The sequence below is a fragment of the Dama dama genome, chromosome 17 (genome assembly GCF_033118175.1).
Source record: "Dama dama isolate Ldn47 chromosome 17, ASM3311817v1, whole genome shotgun sequence".
Taxonomy (NCBI): domain Eukaryota; kingdom Metazoa; phylum Chordata; class Mammalia; order Artiodactyla; family Cervidae; genus Dama; species Dama dama.
The window spans coordinates 42,409,148-42,432,832 of NC_083697.1; the positions used below are offsets into that span (position 1 = coordinate 42,409,148).

Consider the following 23,685-nt stretch of genomic DNA (forward strand, 5'->3'; position numbering starts at 1 on the left):
AGAGTGAAAAGTCAGCAAGGGAATTATGAACACAGATTTTGAAATAGCAGAAATATTGGCGCCAATCAGAATGGTTAAGTACACTGTGGTGGCTGTACACTAGGAAATATTATGTAATCATTAGAATAATTTACTAGAGGTACATCCTACAGAAAAAGTAATGTGTCCATTGTTGTTTTTGAACATAAAAAGATACCTTTTTCAAAGTTTAAGTTTTTACTGTTAGTCTCATGACAGAAGACAAATTACCCAACTGCTTCTACTTAAGAAACAGACCAACTCTTATATCTGCTATTATATCAAGTCTTTATTAAGAAGTAAAGTGCTCAGCATTACACATTAATGAAATTCCCAATTATTGAGACTTACATATGTAACAGTTTCTTAATAGTACCAATATAAAGAGGAAGATGATAGGGGAGGGACGAGGTGGAAATTCTTTATGACTAAAGAAGAAAAATGTGTAACTTATGGGAAAAAAGAAAGAACTTTGCAAATTTTTACAGGTGAAAAAACAGAATAATATTAAGTATCATAAAAAGACTTTCTAGTGACCATAATTGGTATATGGCACATGGTCAATACACATGGATACCACATAATAGCTGCACTTCAAATTGAAGCTTGTTTACATGTAACAACATGGTACACATACATAAATACGTACACTCAATATCCCTGGAATGCAAATTTTAGTACCTAATAATAAAGAACTTTATTCAAAAAAAATATTCAAAAGAAAGCAAAGATGGAGATGAGCCATAAGAAATAACTGTTAAAGAAACGCTACCTATATCACTTCTGTAAAAGACAGCTAAAAAGGTTTTTTCGCTCATGTTTTCTTTGAAAATTTGACTGACAAAGTCTACCAGTTAAATAAGCGACTATGTGAATTTAAGCTATAGTATGAGAAACAGGTCTCTTTGCTATTCTCCAAGTGAGAATTATTCACCAGTGCATTCTCTCTTGCTTGTCTCATTAGCTCTCAAAAGGTCACCATACATAACAATTTTGAAAAATAAGATTTTTAGTTTTTGTTAAGAAACAGATTTATTCCCCATAAATTTGGTGAGCCCCTCTCCTAATGAAAAAAAGAGAGGAAAAAAACCCCTGCAAACTCAAACTTTGGCTGATACCTTCTGATGATGGTTGAACTTTCAATAACCAAAACTCCTTTTCATTAAAATGAATCCCACTTAGGTTATAAATTCTAATTTTGAAATGCAGGATCAAGAGTATTTGAGTTCTGTATTCTTAAAACAGTCTAAAACTCAAGTCTTAGATTTATAATATTTTATATGAATTTCAAAATTTCTTAATATTTTGTTTAAAATGAGCATATTTGCTGAATCAAAACTTTTGATACATCCTAAAAATTTTAGTAAGTTCATCTTCCTAGATTAGTTGCAAATAAGTTTAGCCACATGAGCAAAAGACTATACAGATAAATCTTTATACTACACTAATTATTAGGAAAACATCAAATTTAATGATTTGGTGCCTTCAAATTCTCCTGTTATTGTCAGATATGACATTTAACTCACAATTGATCTTTGATGGTTTCATGCAGCTCATTTTAAATGAGAGTGAAAAGAGTGTAAAAATTAAGTGAAATGGTTAGTCCCACAGGCATTAGATATGATAAAATAACAAAAAAAAAAAAAGTGTTCAACATTTATCATAACCATTCATACAAATTCTAGCATAATGACTACATACCCATTCTATGGTTTGGGGTTCTTTCCCAATTAGTCTTTTAGAAAAGTGTACCCCAGGAAGGTAGTTAAAATAGAAGCCTCCTTTCTTAAAAGAAAGCTATGCATTAAGCCTATGAGCTAAGCCTGAGTGGAAAGGAATGCCCCTATTTTCCCTTCACACACTTAGCAAAAATGACAATACTGATTTTCGTGATTGGAAGTAAAACTCAGAAGCCTTTTGACAGTTCTCTTCTAGCTTTAAAAGGCTACTTCATTGTCAACTGAGGAGACTCAGTCATGGTAACAAGTGGGCACACCACTCGATATACTTTACAAAGAATTTTTTTCCGTACTCAATATTTACACCTGGATTTCTTACATGAGAAAAAGAAACATCTTCTTTGATCATGGGCAAAGTTTATCTAAAATAAATTAAAGTGCAGAAGAATTAATAATTGGTCACAAAGACCAGCATCATATGGTGGTCAGGGCATATAAATAGTGTACTTGTTATGGCAACTCAGGACAGGCACCTTCTCACCTATTAAGAACACATGTCCTACACATGAATATTGGCACTCCCGTTTCCACCTCCACCTTCCATTCCTTCTGTAGACTGGGAGGAAGAAGGGCGAGAGCTCCTGGGGCGTGACTGACCATTTAGTCCTAAGGGTGTGCCTAAACCATGACTTATTTGGGAAGCTGCATCGTCAGATTCCCAGCGTTCCAACTCTTCTCGCACAAGCCGTTCCATCTGTTCCCTGTGGATTTCAATGTCACGACCCAGCCTTTCATCCTAATGAAGGAAAAAGAAAACAAGATGTTGAGGTGGACTGATGTATACTCTTTGATTTAGGAATTGCCTTCGGAAGTCTGGGGATCCAATAATCCCACTTAGGTAAGGCTAGAACAAAACCAGTCTTAACAGCAATTCTCAGAATCACTGGAGCAATTTTTTGGGGGGAGGAGGGTCCAGTGAAGGCAGTATCATCAGTGTGAAGAGTGTTAAGAAAGCAACACCTCTGGATTATCATTTTATCTGCACTGATTTGCACGTATGGAGAAAAACATCCTCTTAGATTAAGGGTTACTTAAACTATGACCTTGATATTTTATAGAATCAGGGTGTTTCTGTTTCAGATGACCACTAACCTCAGCCACTCCATCCAGCAGCCTTCCCAGCACCTCCCTTCTCTTCAGTTTGGCTCGCTCCATGATCTCAAGCTTCACTATCACAGCATCAATCTTGGACACGATGCTGCCGATGGAGTGCTCCATCCGGTCCACTCGTCTCACTAGGCTGCAGGAAACCACAGTTGAGAGGGACAAAAACATCTTGTGTTGTTGACTTAGCAGCCCAGTTGGCATATCAAATGGAAATGCTAAGATTTTTTCCTTAAACAACATTATAATCTAAAACACTTTCTAAATAGTCTAGAACTTTAGAGATTTTTCATACACTGCTGGTGGGAATGCCCACTGGCACAATTCTTTTGCAAATCAAGATTTTATCAGAAGTATGTCTACCATAGAAGGTATGCCTATCCTTTCTTTCAGATATTCCATTTTTTTCTGAAAAGTTTTTTTTTTTTTAACTTTTTATTTTATTTTGGGGGAACTGCCAATGCTGGAGACAAGGGTTCGATCCCTGGGTCAGGAAGATCCCCTGGAGAAGGAAATGGCAACCCACTTCAGTATTCTTGCCTGGGAAATCCCATGGACGGAGGAGCCTGGTGGGTTATAGTCCATGGGATCACAAAAAAAGTCCAATACAACTTAGCAACTAAACAACAATAGGCAATTAACAATGTTGTGATAGTTTCAGGAGAACAGCGAAGGGATTCAGCCATACATATACATGTATCTATTCTCCTTGAAACGCTCTTCCTATCCAGGCTGTCCTTTGAGAAGTTTTAAAGGAAATAAGTATATGTGTAATTTTTGACTACAAGGATATTCTCTGGGGTTCTGCTTATTAATAGTAGGTCATTAAAATGGCTAAACATTTATAGAAGATTGCTTAAATATATTATTGTTTCTGTACACAATAAAATTCGAAGACACCAGAAATTATATTGTGACAGAATGTTTCATGCAATAGAATGGTGTTCACATTCTCATCATGAAATAGAATGACATTATTTATAATGTAAATAAAGCAATTAGAAAATAGTATGCTCACTTATGATACCATTTTTTTGAATAAACACAATGTTATATAAATACTTTTAAAAAAGGAGACAAAACTTTTGGAATGGTAGCATGAGGGCCCTGGAGGACCTCTCCCCATTGAAACAACCATAACTGTTGAAAATTACTAATTTTTTAAAAAACTGCTGGAAATTTTCTTAAGGGCATAGAATAAGAAGCTTTTATTTTTTGAGTAATATTTGAACTACAATCTGCTCTCTCTCCTGCTCCCTAGCTCAGCGTGACAGAGCTCTTCTAGGGGCGCATGCGTGCTCACTCAGTCATGTCCAACTCTTGGTGACCCCATGGACTCAAATCCGAAAAGCTCCTCTGTCCATGGCATTCTCCAGACAAGAATACTGGAGTGGGTTGCCATGCTCTCCTCCAAGGGATTTTCCTGACTCAGGGATTGAACTTGTGTCTCCTGAGTCAGCAAAGGGATTCTTTACCACCTCCAAGGGTGGGTCAGCAAAGAACACCCACCCCTCTAGTGTCAGCTCCTATTGGAGGGCTATACTTATTTCCCAGGAAAGGTCAGGCTGTCAGTATTTCTCATTCCTGTATCTCCACCTCCAAATCTACACTGCAGAGACTCTAATTCAGACAAGAATGGCTGAAGAGTTGGGATTCTTTTCTTCCACTCAACTTCCAGCTGGAGGGTAGATTGTTCCAGGCCCAGAAAAGTAAGCTGAGAACACCAAAGGCTCATGCCTTATTCATGAAGCAGGGGTGTCATTGTGAGAGAAATGGCCCATTAGCTCTGGAGCAGTGACACCAAGGTTTTGCCTGGAAGGAGAGTCAGGCCACAGAACGGAGCTCCAAAGCTTCCCCAAATGAACTGGCTTTATTTGGAACAAACTTTCGGGAAATTTAAGCTTAAAGGTGTTCTTGAAAACAATGGAGACTATGGTGATAAGCAGTTAAGAGGAGGCTGGTCACTTCACGAGATCATCAAGTTAAACCATTTACCAGCTAGTTTGCCAGAGAGAACCAGAAAGAGAAGTCAGCCAAAGACTGGCTTCAAAAACTCCCCCTGAGAAGGCACCTGAATTTCACTGGATCAGACTGTGAAGCAATTTGTATCCCAAGGCATTGATGAAAATCACAGACCAATCAGCCAACAATTATGAGAACTGAAGAGGCAGACGTAGAAATAACAGAGGCAGAAGGCTTAACAGAGAGACCAGGGGAAGACCTGCAAGTCCTGTCTCCCCAGGATAACTGTGTGCGTGGTCCAGGCTGTGACCTCTGAGAAGTGACACTGGAGGTTCACAATGTGGGGGAACTAGACGTCACTAAAAGACAAATACACAAATGACAACAAAAACAAGCTCCGAGGGGAAGGGGAATTTATAAGTATTTATTATCATCTCCAGTTTTCAAAAAAAATTATGAGACACACAAAGAAACATGAAAATGTGACCCAAGCACAGGGGGGAAAAAAAGCAGGCAACAGAAAATGCCTTTGAGAGGGCCCAGATAGACTCAGTAGACAAAGCAGTCCACATAACTATTATAAATATATCCAAAGAACTAAACTAAGTCATGTATAAAAATAAAAAATAAAGGGCACTGTGATGACACTGCCTCATCACATAGAAAGTATCAATAAAGGAAGAGAAATTGTTAAAAAGAACTAAACAGAAATTCTGGAGTTGAAAAGAATAAGAAATGAAAAATTCCTATAATAAACAAATTACTTTCATAAAGAGAAAAGAACACCAATAATATTTATTAAAAAGAACTGACAATTAGTCATGGAAAAGACAAAATGAGAGTGGTGGGAGAAGCTAGTTAGTGTCATTTTGACTCTTGTCTACTCAAGTGAATGAGTGAGTGAAAGTCGCTAAGTTGTATCTGACTCTTTACCACCCCACACACTACCCAGTCCAAGGGATTCTCCAGGCCAGAATACTGGAATGGGTAGCCATGCCCTCCTCCAGAGGATCTTCCCAACCCAGGGATCAAACCCAGGTATCCCACATTGCAGGTGGATTCTTTACCAGCTGAGCCAAACGGGAAGCCCCTTGTCAACTCAAATTATCATTTCCTCAATACTTACACTTGAAACTCTTCATAAGAAACCCCACTGGAGACGCTGCCCCTCCTTCTGGAGCTATGCCCACTGTCGTCGTCATCCTCCTCCTCAGAGTCATCCAGGCTTCGAGGGAAACTTCGGCTGCTCATGGGACGTGGTAAAGAGCTGTGATCCAGGTCAAGGTCCTCCTGAACAACACGGGATCACTGAGTGACGGGCAGGAACCCCTCGGCCCCACAGAAGCTTCATGGAGGACTGGGGCAAACGGGAAATGGGTGTGTGCCATTTACCTAGGATTCCCGTGAGGTTAACACCAGACTGTGATCCTCACACTTTTCAATTTCATGTATTGGCAAATGTTCCAAATAGATTTTAATGACCAGCAAGAAGTTGCTAACTTCTTGTCTGGACAAGAAAGAAGAGTAAAAATACAGAAAAGCAAAGAAAAAAGCAAATGAAGAAATATGTTTTCACCTTTTCATAAAAGTGAACACATGTAATAGCTACAAAAGTAAGGAAGGATACCATCTCAGAGTAAGAATTTTGACTGAATACAGCCATGTGAAACTATTATTCATTGTCTTCTTGCTCATATTTCACTATGACTGGTGAAGTTTTTCCACTTATGGACATTGTTTTGTGGAGTAGCATTTTGACACCACTGTTCCATATTGTCTCCTCATAGGAACTAACTTTTGTGTAACATTCATTTGTATTCTCTGTATTTCAATTAGCATGGATTTTCTGGGGTGTGTTTAACTATTTATTTTTAAAGTTAATGTTAAAACTTTAAATTATTTTTCCTGATTATAAAAGCTCATGTAAAAAAAAAAAAAAGCTCATGTAAGCTTATTTTTAACAGTTTCATAGTAAGTATTCAAATGGAAGGCAGTGGTTAGTTTTATTATACATGATAATTTAAAGAACAACTAAATTTATCTCTTCTGAGAAATCTTTTTTCCCTATTCTCCTGGACACTGTGAAGTATGTAACTACTGAAAGTTTTCCTCAAGTGGGTAACTAGAAAGCTTAGAGCTTCCTGCTGCTCAATCTTATGAGCCATGACAGGGAGCTCAACCTGGTGCTCTGTGACAGCCTGGAGGGGTGGGATATGGGGAGCAGGAGTGAGGTTCAGGAGGGAGGGGTATATGTATACGTATGGCTGATTCATGCTTCTGTACGGCAGAAACCTATTCAACATTATAAAGTAATTATCATCCAATTAAAAATAAATTTAAAAAAGTATATTTTTTTGTGAAGTGCATTTTTTAGTTTCATTCAGGCTTGCCTTTATATCTCAGCTTTGTTCTGCTTCACTCTTTTTTTTCTACATTTATGCTAACGTAATGCATTTCAATATATTATGGTGTTATATATCCTTTTTGGAGTAGGCAGGGTACTACTGTATCAATGGTCGGGGGGAGAGGGGAGAGAGGAGAGGGGAGAGGGGAGAGGGGAGAGGGGAGAGGGGAGAGGGGGAGAGAGGAGAGGGGAGAGGGGAGAGGGGAGAGGGGAGAGGGGAGAGGGGAGAGGGGAGAGGGGAGAGGGGAGAGGGGGAGAGGGGAGAGCGAGAGCCACACACACACATGCTCCCAATAACCCACTACTTAATAACCGGTTTGAAATGTCGCAGGTGCTGAACCAATCACGTTCTCCTAAACCAGACCCACCCTCTCTTTTTCCAAGTCGTCTCGCATCTGCTGGTGCTCATGTTCAGTCAGTTCCTGGTCTCCATCCTGGTCATATTTTGTGAATATTGCCTCAATCTCTGCATCAGTATGGCCCTTCCTGAAATTAGTGAGAGGTTACAGATGAACTCATTCATGCACACGATCCATCCCAAACACAGACACACTCACGTTCGGGAGGAAAGGAGAAACTGCTGAGTCAGGGCCAGTCCTCCTCTTACAATACATTTCAGAAAGACACCCACCTCTGAAACAAACGTGTCTCTATGAGTACTTGGGCTAGAAGGAGACTTAGCACTAAGGATTTATCTTTACATAAAGACTTTCCCAGCACCGGCAAATTGAGATTCTTACCCTTTGAGATCTTGCCGAAGTTCATCAAAGTTTAACTTGCCTCCCCCTTGCCGCAGACTCTCTGAAATGTCATCCACAGTATTTTTCTTCAGTTTTAGTTTGATCAAGGCTTTATGGTAACCCTGCCAGAAAGAAAGACTGTTTTAGTTTATCCTCCTTTTTCATCTGTTCTGTCTGTCAATTACAGTGGTAACTAATGTAAACAAAGTGACCAGAACAGTATCTGACATAAATGGACCACAAAACAGGTGCGGGTTGGATAAACGACAAACGCATCCTGAGTTTTCCATGAAGTTCATGTGGGAGAGTTATGTGGCAAGAGTCAGGTCTTTCAGTAAATGAAGAAGAACTAGGGATCTTTTGGTTTGTATTCAAGTTTAGTGTACAGAACGAAAGTCAGTACATTCCACAGCTGTCTGCCTCAGAGTATGCAGGAATGTGCAATAGTTCTTAAGAAAACTAAGAAATCTGAGTCATAGATTAATTATTTTCTATATTATCTTACAGTTGATAATTTCCTTTCGTAGGTCATGAGTGTAAAAAACACTTCAGTGACAAGGAGATGAGGGTTTTTCACTATACACTGCAGTCCTTGCTATACATGGCAATGCGGGGCTGTACAAAGGACAGCGCAACTGTGTGAGGCAATGTTAAGTAATCAGTGAGAAAAATTATGACTGTTCTGTGACCTTTGAAACTCTTGTTAGAACATTAAAAACTCCCTCAGTGTAGGCTATAAATTTATGGGGAAATTTTAAAAAGAGTAAAATGATTATTTTAGTATACTGACGTTTTAAACAGTAGAAACATTGAAAACTGAAGTTTTATTCCTTTGTAAGAAACTTTTTCAGAGTACTCCGAACAATACTTGCCTTCTTCTTGTTACTGTATAACATACACTATTAAGTGAACATCTTTTCTACGTCTTGGTGAGTTATAATCCTTTCTTAACCTGGCTCAGCTTCCAATATTTTATCCCTTGCACTTCCAAAGTTGTGAAATATCTCTGAGAGTCCCTTTAAAGTGAAATTAGTTTGCCAGCATCAAGACATCTTCATCCTATTTGTCACAATCTCTTTCCTCACTTATGTTGATAAATATACCTTCACTAGTCCTTCTGGCTGCTCTCAAGCTTTTGAGAGGTAGCAATGTCAACACTCCCATGGCCAGCTACGTATTTCTTTTAAAAATCCATTGCTTGTTTTTAATTTCACTTCCAGTGTTATCATTCTTTGTCTGTTTGTTATACTTTCTTCTTTGCTGGCCTATTCTTTTAATTATGCATATTTAGAAAATATCACATGGGTTTATCACTGGGAGATTAGGAGGCAATATGACTATAAACTTTGTGCATAAACTGAATAGCAGATGATCAGGGACCAACCCTTGACTCTGAAAGAAGTGACATTAGGAGTCACTGATGATGATGCACATTTGTTATTTATATAATGACTTACAGAGCTGGTAGTGAAGTTTGTCCTTCCTGCTATTATTCACAGTTAATATGCTATGATAACTGAAATATACTATGATAACTGAAAGTGAAGTTTGTACTGTATGCTGTTACTTGGTCAGTATACTGCAATAACTGAAATTTGAACTGTGTTGAAAGGTTGGTGTTATTTAACTGAAGTCACATCAGACCCAAAGAGCAAAGTGAAGACTGCTTGTAATTACCCTGGGGATTTGCTAGAATATAATCAACTGTTATGTAAAATTCAGGATAACACAAATGTTAGGTGTTGTCCAAAGGTCTTTGTTTTACAAAGCGGAAGTTCTCTGTTTCAACATGATTCACAGACAACATTGTCCTGTGGGTTGAACCAAACAGAAAAATATTATGGTCAAGGAGCCACTGTATCCAGCAGAATGAGGACTGGCAACAAGCTGTGTATCTCAGATGTAGTTATTTGTTGTTGCTGAAGTTTTATACTTTAAATCAAGTAAAGAAGTCACATGGAGAAGAACAAAGTTGCCCAGATTTCCTGTCCTGCCCTTCCATTTAACAATTAAAAACTTCCTGAGAAGGTGCGTAAGTGAAAGTTCTCAGGACCTTAGGCTGTGGACTTGGTCCAAGGACTTCTTCCTTTGACTATTTTAAAACTTCCCTGGAAGGTCAAGGGTAAAGCATGAACAACAAAATATTTGCCTCTAAAACTTCTTTTCTTTTTCTAAAAATCAAAATTAAGATAGAAGAAGGGAAAATGTCTTTATATAATCTTCTCTTCCCATTTATTCTGAACTCTGGATCTAAAAGTGAGAGCTGACTAGAGAAGGTGTCAAAATAAATAAAGAGGATGAACCCAGCAGCTAAGCTCTTAAGAGGCAAGAGATTATTGAGAATTCGATTCTAGGGCATTAAAGGATTCCCAGAATTTAAGTCCAAGATAGCAGTATATCTATCTCTATCTCCAACATAGAGAACATTTAACTTATTCCTGGAACATACCAACCTACTCTTTATTTTAGGCAGTGGATCATGTTGATTTGGCAATCTGGCTGAAAAGACATTTATTTCATGTAGAAAAGAAAATGATTCTGAGAATTAGGGCTTGTCATACCTTTCTGATAAGATCCGAGAGTTCCATCTCAGCTTTCTGCTGGGCCAAATCAGATTTAACTTCAGAGTAAGTGTCATTGATGATGGCCAAAAACATATTCTGTTTGTAAATCAAAGAAATGTAGAGATTAAAGAAGAAACCTAAATATATTTTGTAAACATCAATCTAAAACTTGATACATTTGACCTTTTTTTAAAACAATCTGAGTGTTTCAAGAAGTCATCAATGAATAGTTTTGCTACCAAATTCTTTGAGAAAATTAGTTTTTCCTTTGTTATGGCAAATAAAAATGCAATATATATTCTTGCTTACAAATGCATTTTTGCAGAAAGATACAAGAATTAAATACAACAAAATATTAACATATTTACCTAGGAATGGTGGGGTTATTTTATTACTTTTGCTTATCTATGTTCTGTACATTTTTCACTTGACATAAGTTATTAGAGGTGTAGAACTCCAAATAGGTTCTCAAATTTCAGTAGTCAAGCCAGACAAGTGGAGTCTATGCTCATTTCAAATACTGTTATAATAGTTGAGGTTCACAGAACATATTTTAAGTAGTTAAAAATACCTCCGCAAACGGAAACATGGTAGGCTTAGCAGAAAAGACAGTCAAGAAAAGCTCAGTGGAAAAGACATAGACTTTGAAGTCAAGCAAACTTGGGTTTCTACCATGGCACTGCCAAGACTGTATTCATTCTTATATTCTTCATTCTAAAATTTGTTTTTGCACTTATAAAATGAGAGAAATTGTAGTATCTTCACTACAGATTCGTGGTAAGGATTAATGAGTTCATCTATGTAAAGTACTTAAGACAGAATCTAACAGATGGCAGGTGCTACATTATTTATAGCAATTATCATTCAGTAGTGGTTAGTCCATTTTCCTGACTTTTCCCTCCCCCACTATAATGATTTGCATTTCCAATGCCTGTTTCCAATGGATTTTCTCAAAGTATCACACCTAATTGATAAGGTCCTTCTTTAACATGCTCTTCCTTTGGTTTTCCTTTTTAGCGTGTAACTATGGTTTGTGACTATACAATTGTGTATTATGTCTGTTTTCCATACAAGTCCACAGAATCTTCATGAGAGGAGAGTTGGTATCTATTTTCCTTATTACTTGCATCCCCAGTACCTAGTATATTGCCTGAAATGTGGTGGCTCCATAAATATTGATGACTGATGACTAAACAAATCAGAGCTCCATTACTTTAATGAGCTACTAAATCTCTATGAATTAAGGAGGAACATCATTTAGGATTCTGTATCAGAAATGAGAACAGAATATAAAAGACACAGACGTCTGTGGCTTAATGCTCAATAATAAGGGCAGACAGCTGCAGTCAGTGGACGGTAACCCACCTTCATTCTTCCCACACAGGCATCTAATGTTTTATGTCTCTTTTCCAAATGATCAATAACTAACATCTGCAAATGTCAGTTGAAATAAATTACAGTGTGCGTCTTCTGAAGAGATTTCAAAAAATGGGAAGTGGCTAGAATGGTTCTTGAAGGTGTGGGGAAAGGAGGTTCACGGCCTCTGTATTCCCTATCACTTGATTGAGGGGCAGACTTGCATAGGAGGTCTTTCCCTGTTGATGGAGGGGCTTTTGCTCCTGGCTAAGCCAAGCCAGCTTACACCACTGTGGTTTCTTAAGAGGGGGCAATAGATTAAGACCTGGCAGTCATCTCAGAACGGTGGCCAGCCCTGCCCTTGGCTTAACATTTACAAGGAATAAAAAAAAAAAAAAAAAAAAAAAAGATTTGTATTGATAGTAGCCTCCCCTCTCTCTGGAAGGTACACGGAGAACAATTCCTTTTTGTGAAGCAGTACAAATAAATATTTCAGTATAAAGACAAAAACTAAGAGCTTTTCATGTTCCAGGCACTGATCTGATAAAATGGCTGAACAATTTAGGAGGCACTTCCTGTTAGACGCCAACATTCAAATATGTCCGCGTTTGAGCATTTCCAATTGCCATGATCATGTCCCTCTCTGGCAGACTGAGGTACAGAGAAAACTTAGTGGCCTGAAGTAAACTAAAGGGTCTGCCACAGAACTCTCAATTCCTGATTTCTGTTCTCTTAGTAGAGACTCTGGATTCAGATGCTTCAGAATTCAAAATATTACTAATGTAAGAGAGTGACAAAGGCTTACTTGTCTATTTTTTTCTTTAATATATGACAGAAAACAGAAACTTTAAAGAGGCTTAAGTTTAAAACTAATCATGATACATACAGACAGCAAGATATAAATGCTATTCCTGATTCTTTCAGTCCAATTAAAGTACATCTAATTCTCAATCAGTAAACACCATATACTTGACCACTAAATACCTGGACCAACTCCGGAGCTCCTACAACTGAATTAATGAACTTGATACAAAGGATCTTTACAAAATCAATTAAAAATGGAAACATTGCTTTTTCTTAAGATATAGTTAATATAAGGAAAATCTTAAGTGATAGTGTTTAAAATGAAAAATACTCACTGCCCAGATTAAGCTAAGTTAAAACTTAGTAGAGTGGACAAATAAATGTATAAATGCTAAGGTGAAGAACAAAATGCCTTTCAAAAAACTTAATTAAAGGCCAAAATGCTAAAAACCTGAATTTGTACCAAACCAAGAGAATAAGAGGAATATTTTTAAAAATAAAATTTAAAACAACTTCCATTCATTGTGAGATTTAGTTTTAAATTAAAATTTGAAATAGTCTTTGCATGTAGTCTCTAGATATATGAAATATGAATAAGTTAAAACAACCTATCTTGACCTCAACAAGCAACAATTCACTCAAAGGTCACTCCTGGTACCCTGCATCTGGCTTGCTCTTTCATTTTCTATTTTTAAAAAAGAAAAGAAGAAGGAGAGAAATGAAAAGTCATGCAAGCAAGTGATCATGAAAGTGCTGACATTTGTGTTAAAAAAAAAAAAAAGCATGCAAGCATATTCTACTTCTTAGGCAAAGCACTATTTTAGGTAACTTTAAATCTGCACTTGATTTACTACTTTTTTTTTTAATTGAGTACATATATATATATATATATATAGAGAGAGAGAGAGAGAGAGATGAAAGATCATGGAAAAGATAGTTGGTGAAGACTTAAAACTGTGAATGAATGAGAAATAAAACAAAACATGTTTTCTAATATCTACATTTTTCTACTTCTCAGGTCTTTAAAAAACTGATAGAGAATAAAGTGTGAGAGAAAAGAAAAGATGATGATTTATGACGGTGATTTATGAAGTTTAAATCACCTCACTATAAACAAAAGTGTACATACCAAAAGAATGAAGAACATAAAGAACACAAATGTAGTGAAATAAATTGGTCCCAAAACTCGATTAGCTTCCTCAATCTCTGCGAAGTTGATATCACCCAAAATGATACGGAATTGAGTGAAGCTATAAAAACAAAACAAAACACAACACCACAATACAAAAACAAAGAGTGTCCAGCATTCTTTTGACATAACATTTCCCAAAAGATAATTTCATACTTTTGGAACTTTTTTAAAAATCAATGTGGAAAGCTGCCAAATAACAGAAAATTGTCAACCCCTTGGGAAAACTTTTGCTACTTATATGAGCAATTAAAAACCTTCTAGAATAAAAATAATATGCTTTCATGCAAAATATGTTATTTTCATTTGGTTAAAAAGAAAACATAATAATTATTATTAGATGACTTATAAAGCAATTGACTATAAGAATTTAATACATAATCTAGGTAAAAGATGATAACTCTAAACCTTCACAATGGTCACCCTGCATATGAATTTTAAATCTCTTAAGAAAAAAAGATTTTTGAAGGATAGCCAAAATTGTACGTGTTTGAAGATCCAATATTCTCAATGCACTTAAAGTGGGGTCAAGAACTGCTGTGTGTTGCCAGATGTTGGGTCTTAATCAGTAAAATTGTTTTCGTTCCCAACTTTCATGAAACAATAACATTATTTAGGCATTCTTGTACACAAAGCCCTATTAACTTCTATTATCATTACCATCATCTTTCCTAACTAACTCCTTTCTACAGGCCATGGAAGTATGATACTGGCTACTTTACCTGTTTGTAACATAATATTTATGAATTTTGAGAAAAAACCTGAAAATTCCAGTATTGGTTTGTGCTTCTCCTCGAATATTGGAAATAGCTTTTTTTCTTAGAAAATAAGCTGAAGTTTAAACGTATGGCAACAATATTTGATAGGTATAAAAATAGAGGCAAATTGTGTCTTAGATGCTACCATCTGCATTTGGTGCTGAGAAGACCTCATTCTTTGGGACAGAGCTGGTTTATGATAACTGTTATTCTATATCTTACTATGGTATTTATAGGCTCTATTTTAAACATTAGCATTTCAGAAATTATTGTCCTAATTGCATTGGTGGGTTAATGTTTTTGGAAAGACAATTAATTCTCATTTTAAACCACTACTTTTAAATATTTGGTAGTTACACAGCCACCATGAAGGTTTCTTTAACCTTGAGAAGGCAGTGTTTTCTCTGATTCAATTTGTCTTCTTAATTTCATATATACTTACATACACTCTTGGAAAGTACTGAAGTCATCAACTTGAGTGCCAAAGACAAGGTATGCCAACTGAGCATATGCTAAGAAAATAATGAAGAACATAATCGCAAAGCCAAAGAGGTCTTTGGCACACCGAGACATGGTTGTAGAGAGCTGACTCATGGTCCTGTTAAAGTTGATAAATTTGAAGAGCTGCAAAAGAGAGGGAAAATACACACAGGTGAATGGGTAATATACCACATTACCCATTACCACAAAATATACCACAGATGAATGTGGTATATACATACAATGGATCATTATTTGGTCCTAAAAAGGAATAAAATTTTGATGCATGCTACAACATGAATTTGAACTTTGAAAACACTGTGCTAAGTGAAATAAGCCAGACACAAAAAGACAAATATTACATGATTCTACTTATACCTAGAATAGGGAAATTCACAGAGACAAAAAGGAGAATAGAGGTTACCAGGAGCTGCAGAAAGCGAGAAACAGGGAGTTAGTGTTGAGTGGATAAAAAGGTTGCAGTGTAGATGATGAAAAACTTCTGGAAATGCAGAGTGGTGATGGTTTACAAGACTCTGAAGGTACTTAATACCACTGAACTATACACTTAAAAGTAGTTAAAATGGTAAACTTTTTACATATATTTTACAACAAAAAACGAGAGAGACGAGAAAGATTTTTTTTTTCCCCAAATCTCATTCGTGAAGTATTTGTTGAGGGACTACCACACACCAGGTATTGTTTGTGGAGCTGGGAATACACCAGTGACCAGAGCAAAGCCCCTGCCCTCATGTCACTTATAGTTCACATGTTGGTTAAAACACAGAGAAAACAAGTTCAATTATAATTAAAATGATCATTGACATTTTTCGCCTAGAAAGATTAAAAGAAAAAAGAAAAAACCCACAAATGAAAACTAGCTAGGTAAGGCACAGGGAGTGATACTCAATATTTTGCAATGACCTATAATGGAAAAGTATAAGTTGCTCGGTCGTGTCCGACTCTGCAACCTCATGGACTGCAGCCTGCAAGGCTCCTCTGTCCATGGAACTCTCTAGGCCAGAATACTGGAGTGGGTAGCTGTTCCCTTCTCTAGGAATAATGGAAAAGAATCTGAAAATAAATATATATAACTGAATCACTTTGCTACATACTTGAAATTAACACAACATTGTAAATTAACTAGAGTCCAAAAAAACAAAAAGAGTTAACCTAAAAAAAACACTAGTTAAAAAAACTCCAGAAAATACTTATTGAATATTATTAACTATTATTTACTGAGCATCAGCTGTGTGCCAGGCATTGGCCAGGGCTCAGAGTAAGGATCTGCACCAGGCTCTGACTGTATAGCCACACTGTGCATTTTTGTAGACAAAGCATTGAGGATGCTGCCCCAATTGGGCAGCTCCAGCCCAGAGGGCATGAATCCCACACAGTTCTAGCTAGGAGCCCTGGTGGAAGGACGTGGAGAGATCCATCAGAAATAGAGTTCTAATCCCTGCCTTAAAGAATTTAATGGCTCCCATGGTCTTGGGAATAAAATATTCATAGGTGAAGCACTAAATTCAACACTCAGCCTGAGGCACATACTGAAAGAAAATATCTAGCATTTTACTTAAAGACCTCTTATAAACTGTTTCTGGCCATAACAAGACATTTTTGATGGTTGTTGAAACATTACTTAATACAGCTCCCAGAAGTATTTCTATGAGATTGTGATCATTGTTGCAATTTGTGATAAGGGCTTGGTATGTTAGTGATGGTTTCTCTTGAACAAATATGTAAATGAAAAAATGGCATGAGAGACTCAGGACAAGGTCTAACCCCCCTGATAAATCTCAGGCCTTCCAGCTATGAATACCATCCAGAAAAATAAGTAACTGTTGGAAAGTACCTTCTGTAAAGGTGCTCTTCAATAGAACTCTAAAATTTAAATTAAAATCTAGTCACTTGTGACTTTATAGCAGCTACTATCTGGATGGCACAATCATAGAACTTAACTGGTGACAGTCCGGCAGCTGTCTAAGACCTAAAATTTCCTGCATCTCCAGAATTGAGGCTTGTTGTATATGACATGACTCACGCTTTCACATATAAGGAAATGCACATGATGCGTTAGAAGGAAATGAGTCCTGAAGGCACTACTTGGAGGTGGTGTCCGTCCAATCTCAATTCTAGGTAAAGCTTCCTTAAGACCTCCACCTGGAAAGGAGGCTGTGTTTCCAGAGAACATTTCCAATGCAGTCTCTCTCCCTTCCACTTCCCCACCCTTCCCCCTTCTTAGTTCCTTTTACTTCACCTGGTCACCCCACATTAGGTAACATTTGAACCCGTCTCTGTCTCCGTAAAGCCAGGGGCCCTAGGCCAGCAGACACGCTGAAAAGGGCTCTTGATGCATTTATTAAACAAAACCTACAAAGACAGTTCTTGCAAGAGTACAAGCAACCAGGAGCCTCATTCAACAGTGAGATAAAAGATCATGAGAGTCCTGCTCATTTGTTTCAGTCATAATACATGGAGCAGCTCTGGCTACTTCAATCTGGCCAGAAACAAATGCAGGTCCTTCAACATTTTCTGTGACTCACACTAACAAAAAGAAGAAAAATATGAAAAATCTGAAGGTGAGATTTATAAATTACCTTAATCCAGACAAAAAACACTATGACAGCAGCTAGGTTGTTGAACTGTATTTGCCAGTATGCCGGATTCTCAAAGTTGGGGAAAGTATTTTGATCTTCTAGAAACTGTAGCAGAACTTCCACATTTGATGTTCTGTATATGTTAATTCCTATAGCGACCACTGATAGCTGGAAAACAAAAGAGTAAATAAAGATATTATTACAGTGTTCTAGAAATCTATAGCTCACCTTAAAATGACTAGTTTATTTTCCTTCATCAGTGTATTATTTCCAGGGCTCACCACTCTATTCACCCAATGGCATTCATAAAAGTCACTCACATACCCAAAGAGAAGGTGTTAAGCACTGCCATAAAAAGTGAAACAATACACTGCTTGCACTTCCTTAGTTAGAAACAGAATTTCAGTGAGAGCACGTGTGTGCACCCACCCGAGATGTCACTTTACTACAAAACAAATCACACAGGAACGCCTTCTGTTTTTTCTGCCACCTTCCTTTAAATCACTTACTCTTCTTTCTCAGGCCTCATCTCACTCTCTGTTTTCATTTGTGGGGCTATTTCCTCACTCTCTAGCCATCCATCCTTTCCTTTATTCAACAAATACATAGATATCTGCACATACAGCACTGTGGCAGGGATCAAGAGGAACAAATGGAAGTAAGAAGTACAAACCTTGTCCTCGAGAAACTTAAGCTCTGGTTCCAGAGCAAATAAACACACAAAGACAAATAGTACAAAAACCTTCGAAGAAGCTGACATCATACAACACAGGTGAAGGGTGAATCAAGACGTATTAAAAGGACTGCTCACGAGAAGAAAGAAGGAGCTTGGTCTTAGATGGTGGGAATGATGGGCACAGAGGGCTTGAGAAAGCTTGCAGTGGGAAGATGTAGCCCAGAGGTCCCCCTTGCCTGTTTCTGTCCTTTAACTCACGACCATACAATTCTTCATATCTGCTTTGGTTCTGGGCTATAAAACCAGGTTTGAGGGGAATACTGGGCCCTACTTGCATCCATCATCAATGGACGAACATGTATGTGTGGAAAGTGCTAATGGTCAACCATAAATGTCTGGCCCTCACGTAGATCTTGAATCCATGGCAGCTGGGCTGTGGCAAGTGCCGTGACCTTTGCTGTTCATTCTCTTTCTTTTCTCATGATCACAGACCACTTCATCAGCCCTTCCGGGGGTGGCTGTCTTGGTGATTGTATCAGAGTCAAGACCTGACTGGCTGCCAGCCACAGATGAAAACGACCACCTCACCACCTTCCTTTTCTTCTCTGTAAAGGAGTTCCAGTCTTAACCTAGTATTTTTAGCATTGGTGGTAGGAATATTTCCTTTGAGCTTTTTAGAATACACAGATAAGTGTTTTCTGCATAGACTTACCTGAAAAAAAATGGCTGACTGACTGAATCTAAAAATAACTTTTATCAACTCTCACTAGGTACCCTTTGTTTTAGCTCTGCCCAGGGCAAATGTTTACAAAAGTTTGGAAGTAAAGTGAAGTGAAAGTCACTTAGTCATGTCCGACTCTCTGTGATCCCATGGACTATACAGTCCGTGGAATTCTCTAGGCCAGAATACTGGAGTGGGTAGCCTTTCCCTTCTCCAGGGGATCTTCCCAACCCAGGGATCGAACCCAGGTCTCCCGCAATGCAGGCGGATTCTTTATTAGCTGAGTCACCAGGGAAGCCCATTAATATCATATCATAGAAAGACACTGAATTTCCTTGAGACTCTTCCTTCAAAATAGAGAATGAGAGAGTAAAGGGAAGAAAGAGAATTTATGAGAGTTTGGGTCATTATGTGACTCTGAATTTTGAGATTCTCAGCTCTATCTACAGAAGAATTTTCTTTTTTGGATATAAGCTTCACAGAAAGCATGCCCTATTTCTACAGGGTCAGAAATGGTTTCAAAGGAGAAGTAGAGTTCCAGTAACTGTTTCCTGAACTTAAAAAAGCACACTGTCTGAATTGTTGTCTTGTCAGTACTAAGAGTTAAAAAAAATAACAACAATAGCATAGGGAAGCAAGTTTCCAAGAAAATACTTGCAAAATTCTGTGGCTGCTGAGCCAAAAAACTAGCCTCAACTTCCATGATATCAACAAGAAATAAAATATTAAAACTCCTACACAGTGATAATAAAGTGTTAGAATTCTGTTTGTATTTATTTTTATCCAAACATTTAAAATTCTATGATGTGTATGATTTTGCAAATGTACTTATTACACCACTACCAAAACAGAATAAACAAAATATTGTTTTCTCTCCATCTCATATGGCATGCCAAAGCCAAATATGAATTACTAAGCTATTCTTATTATTAGTGTGGCCAAACGACAGCCTATTGTAAATGCCTCTCCACTTCATATGCAGAAGGGTTACTCATGCAAAATGAGACAATTAGGAACACTGAAGCTGTTATTACGGAGGAGAACTTTAGACTCTCCTTCAGGAATATAAAGATCCACAATAGTGAGGACAGCAGAGACTCTAACATGTTTCTATAACAGAGAGGAGATTTGGTGTTGTTCTCCAACCTACCACGATGATCACAACATCCAGACAATTCCAGAAACTCCTGAAATAGTGTAGCTTGTGAATGCGAATTTCCAATATTTCTTCCACCACATAGTAAAGGATAAAGAAACAAAAGATAATCTCACAGGCTGCCAGGAAGAAATCAAAAGTTGTAACATAGCGGATCAGCTTTACAGGCTGAAATTGCCAAGATGGAATCACACCTCCTGTTGCTGGGAATTCGATCAGTAACCTGCATTGTGATAAGAACAATTAAAACAATAACATCAATAACAACCCATGGATGCAGTCAGGGAAGAACATCATCTACTCTGTCCCTGCACTAGAAGGTAATAAAATTGCAACCACAAGTCACCCCAATTGTGTGTGTGTGCTCAATCGTGTCTCTTTGCAACCCCATGGACTGTAGCCCACCAGGCTCCTTTGTCCATGGGATTTTCCAGGCAAAAATACTGGTGTGGGTTGCCATTTCCTACTCCAAGGGATCTTCCCAAACCAGGGATCAAACCTGCAACTCTTGCATCTCCTGCATAGGGAGGTGGGATCTTTATCATTAGCATCACCTGGGAAGCCCTAGTCATCCTAGTTTGGGATGACCACTACAAGTCACTCCAAACAAGTGACAAAATGTTCTTATCACAGCCAGTAACCCCCTCCTTATAGAATTCTGTGTCACAAGAAGAACAAATCTTGTCTTCCCAAATCCTCCCAGACCAAAGAGATTATTTCTCCTCAGTCTCCCATTTACCTTTCTGGTATTCATACTACTCAGAATGCTGCATAATTGTTTTTTAAATGCAGAAATTAATCAAACAAGCCTTTCTCAGACTTCTATTAAATGTAAGTCATTCAACTGGGCAATGAAGAACATAAGAAGTTTGTGTCATCTTTCAAAACACCTATGGCCCAGCTGAGAAGTAGGATGTCTATTTTGTATACAGATAAAGATAGGGACCGAGTTTCTCATTCATGCATCTGGTGAATCAGCATCAAATATTTGCCTAGGAAAACCTTTCTGCTATTGGAACTTCCTAGAACCTTATAGTGAATTGGTGCTTAGTAAATGTCTGATTGTCTGAAACAGTAACATATGTTTTTACATTCACACTGAAGGCCCTGGTCTTTAGTGCTTTATCATAATTGAAATGAAGATGCTTCTTGCCAAATTCACCTTTGCAGGTGTCACAGTGAGAAGGTTAAATGATTCACTTAATAGTATAATTTCCCTTCACACTAGAAATAGACTCTCTAGACCCTTAACTCTAAGATTTTTTTAAAAGACCTCCAGTCAGCTATTAGGCATATCTGTCCCATTACAGGATGGACAGGACAGGACCTCTAGAACCTGAGTATCTAAGGTTCAAGCATGAGCAACACTCAAGTCCATGCAGGGACTATAGCAAATTAGAATTGGTCACAGAAGCGTGAAACATTTTCCTTCCTTCGTAGTATCAGTATCCTGTTTCCTTCCTATTTGATGTGCTAGAGAATAGGGGTGAGAACCACAAACCAGAGAGCAATACTGAAATGAAGAGCCTTGTGACAGCCTCAGTGTAAACTCACAAGGGCAGGAAGTGGCCTGTGTGCTGAGTCATCTCTCTCTGCCCATTGTGGTTCTGCATGGTCAACCCCTCCAGACACTGAGGCAACAATGCAGAAAAATGAAGCAACTGTCTTGACAATATTCGCTCTTGAAGTATGGGGAGGAAGTGAGACATATTCATTTATACTTTCTATATATATGTTATTTCCTTAAATGTCAACCAGAGTTGCTTGCTTGTGTTTATCCTCTTTCTGTGTTCACTAGAATCATTAGGAGATGTTCAATAATAATTGCAGCAAATGTTCATTCCTTTCTAGTAATATCTGTTACTTGATTTAATGCAAATCACAGTGTGATTTAACGTGATAAAAGTTGTTAGATATAAAGACTGAGAAAATCCACTTGGCTATATAATGTAGAGTTTGAGTTTAGTCTCAAAAATAAAGCTACTACAACAATTTATCCTTATGATGTGGTGGGTAAACATATGTGCAGGGCTTCCCAGATGGCGCAGTGGTAAAGAATCTGCCTCCTAAGGCAGGAGACTCAAGAGATGTGGGTCGATCTGGGTTGGGAAGACCCCCTGAAGTAGGAAATGGCAACCTGCTCCAGTATTCTTGCCTGGAAAATCCCAAGGACAGAGGAGCCTGGTGGGGTCGCAAGAGTCGGACATAGCTGAGTGATTGAGCACACAACACAGACAAACAAACGTATGCGGAAGTAATTCATGTTGGCAGTGTCTGGATGTTGCCACCATGTTCACAAGGAGGATTAAAATGGGTGGATGCTGAATCTCCAGAGTTCTGCTTTTTTATAGCACACTACCTTCTAACATGTTATTTGTTTATTTTGTTTATTGTTTATCATTTATTATCTCCTCCTGATTGAATGCTAACTCTACAAGGACAGGGAAATTTATTCTGTTCACTGATGCAGGCCAAAAGACTTGAACAGTGCCTGGCATATACTAAGTGTCTAATAAAGGTTTGTTGAATGAATGGATGAGAGGTCCAAACAAGCCAGTGAGATATTTTGTTAGTTTCCTCACTATCAGCAGAGTGGTCATGATGGTGACATCACAGAATGGGTAGAAGGAACTTTATGTGTCTTTGGTAAATCTTTTTAAGTGTGAGCAGATACCTAGGTATCCTGCTCAACCCAGGCATAGCCCTTGACTACTGGGCTTATGTTCTGGTAGCAGGCACATCGTATGAGAGTGGGAAACTCAGGAAAGTGAGACAAGATTTGATGCCCAGGGCTCCTTGGTAACAGAGCATCTTCATAATGGGAAAGGATAAATGCTAGCAAAACACAGTGCTTTATCTGAGAAAGTTCTAGCTTTGGGATGAACTTGGACCAGACTTAAGGTTCTTCCTAACTTGCAATATTCAGGGAACCTAACTCCTTTCCCCTAAATGTCCCCATCCCAATAAGCTTTTGGTTTTCATCTCCTTGTTATCAGTTCTGATCCTTGACACTCTCATGCAGACAACTGCAGGCAATGGTTTTCTGACTTAAAATCCAGACTAGGATGTATTTACAAATACACAAGCAGAAGGAATGAGTGCCCTTCATACACACCTGATCACACAGAACAGGTTAATATTGGCGTTGTATACTGAAAAGTCAATAAAAATCGCTCTGGTTCCTCGGTCCAGCCAGACATTTTTCTTGAGGTTAGCAACTTGAGCGGCTGTTTCCTCTCTCGTTCTTGACAAATCCAGGTAATAACCAGCTCCACTATAAGTTGCAATCATTCCCCAGTGGCTACTCCCATTCAAGTCTTTTTCACTTGTGTAGATCCAACTAATTAAAAAACAAAACAAACAGGTAAAATCAATGGAACACTTGGAGCAATTACAGAGACAACTGGTTCCTGG

At 38.0% G+C, this 23,685-nt stretch overlaps 1 protein-coding gene across 1 annotated transcript in view; it reads right to left on the bottom strand.

Moving 5' to 3' along the window:
• Positions 1 to 289: 289 nt before the first annotated feature.
• Positions 290 to 23,685, bottom strand: part of PKD2 (polycystin 2, transient receptor potential cation channel) — a 58,486-nt gene continuing 35,090 nt past the window's right edge. The window contains exons 5-15 of the mRNA XM_061164434.1: positions 23,387 to 23,611; positions 20,266 to 20,494; positions 17,719 to 17,886; positions 15,081 to 15,262; positions 13,821 to 13,941; positions 10,529 to 10,627; positions 7,968 to 8,089; positions 7,596 to 7,713; positions 5,950 to 6,113; positions 2,850 to 2,997; positions 290 to 2,493 (exon numbers count right to left, since the gene is read on the bottom strand). Coding sequence (XP_061020417.1) covers positions 2,257 to 2,493; positions 2,850 to 2,997; positions 5,950 to 6,113; positions 7,596 to 7,713; positions 7,968 to 8,089; positions 10,529 to 10,627; positions 13,821 to 13,941; positions 15,081 to 15,262; positions 17,719 to 17,886; positions 20,266 to 20,494; positions 23,387 to 23,611 — 1,813 coding nt within the window. The 3' untranslated portion in view covers positions 290 to 2,256. The remainder of the gene's footprint in view (positions 2,494 to 2,849; positions 2,998 to 5,949; positions 6,114 to 7,595; positions 7,714 to 7,967; positions 8,090 to 10,528; positions 10,628 to 13,820; positions 13,942 to 15,080; positions 15,263 to 17,718; positions 17,887 to 20,265; positions 20,495 to 23,386; positions 23,612 to 23,685) is intronic.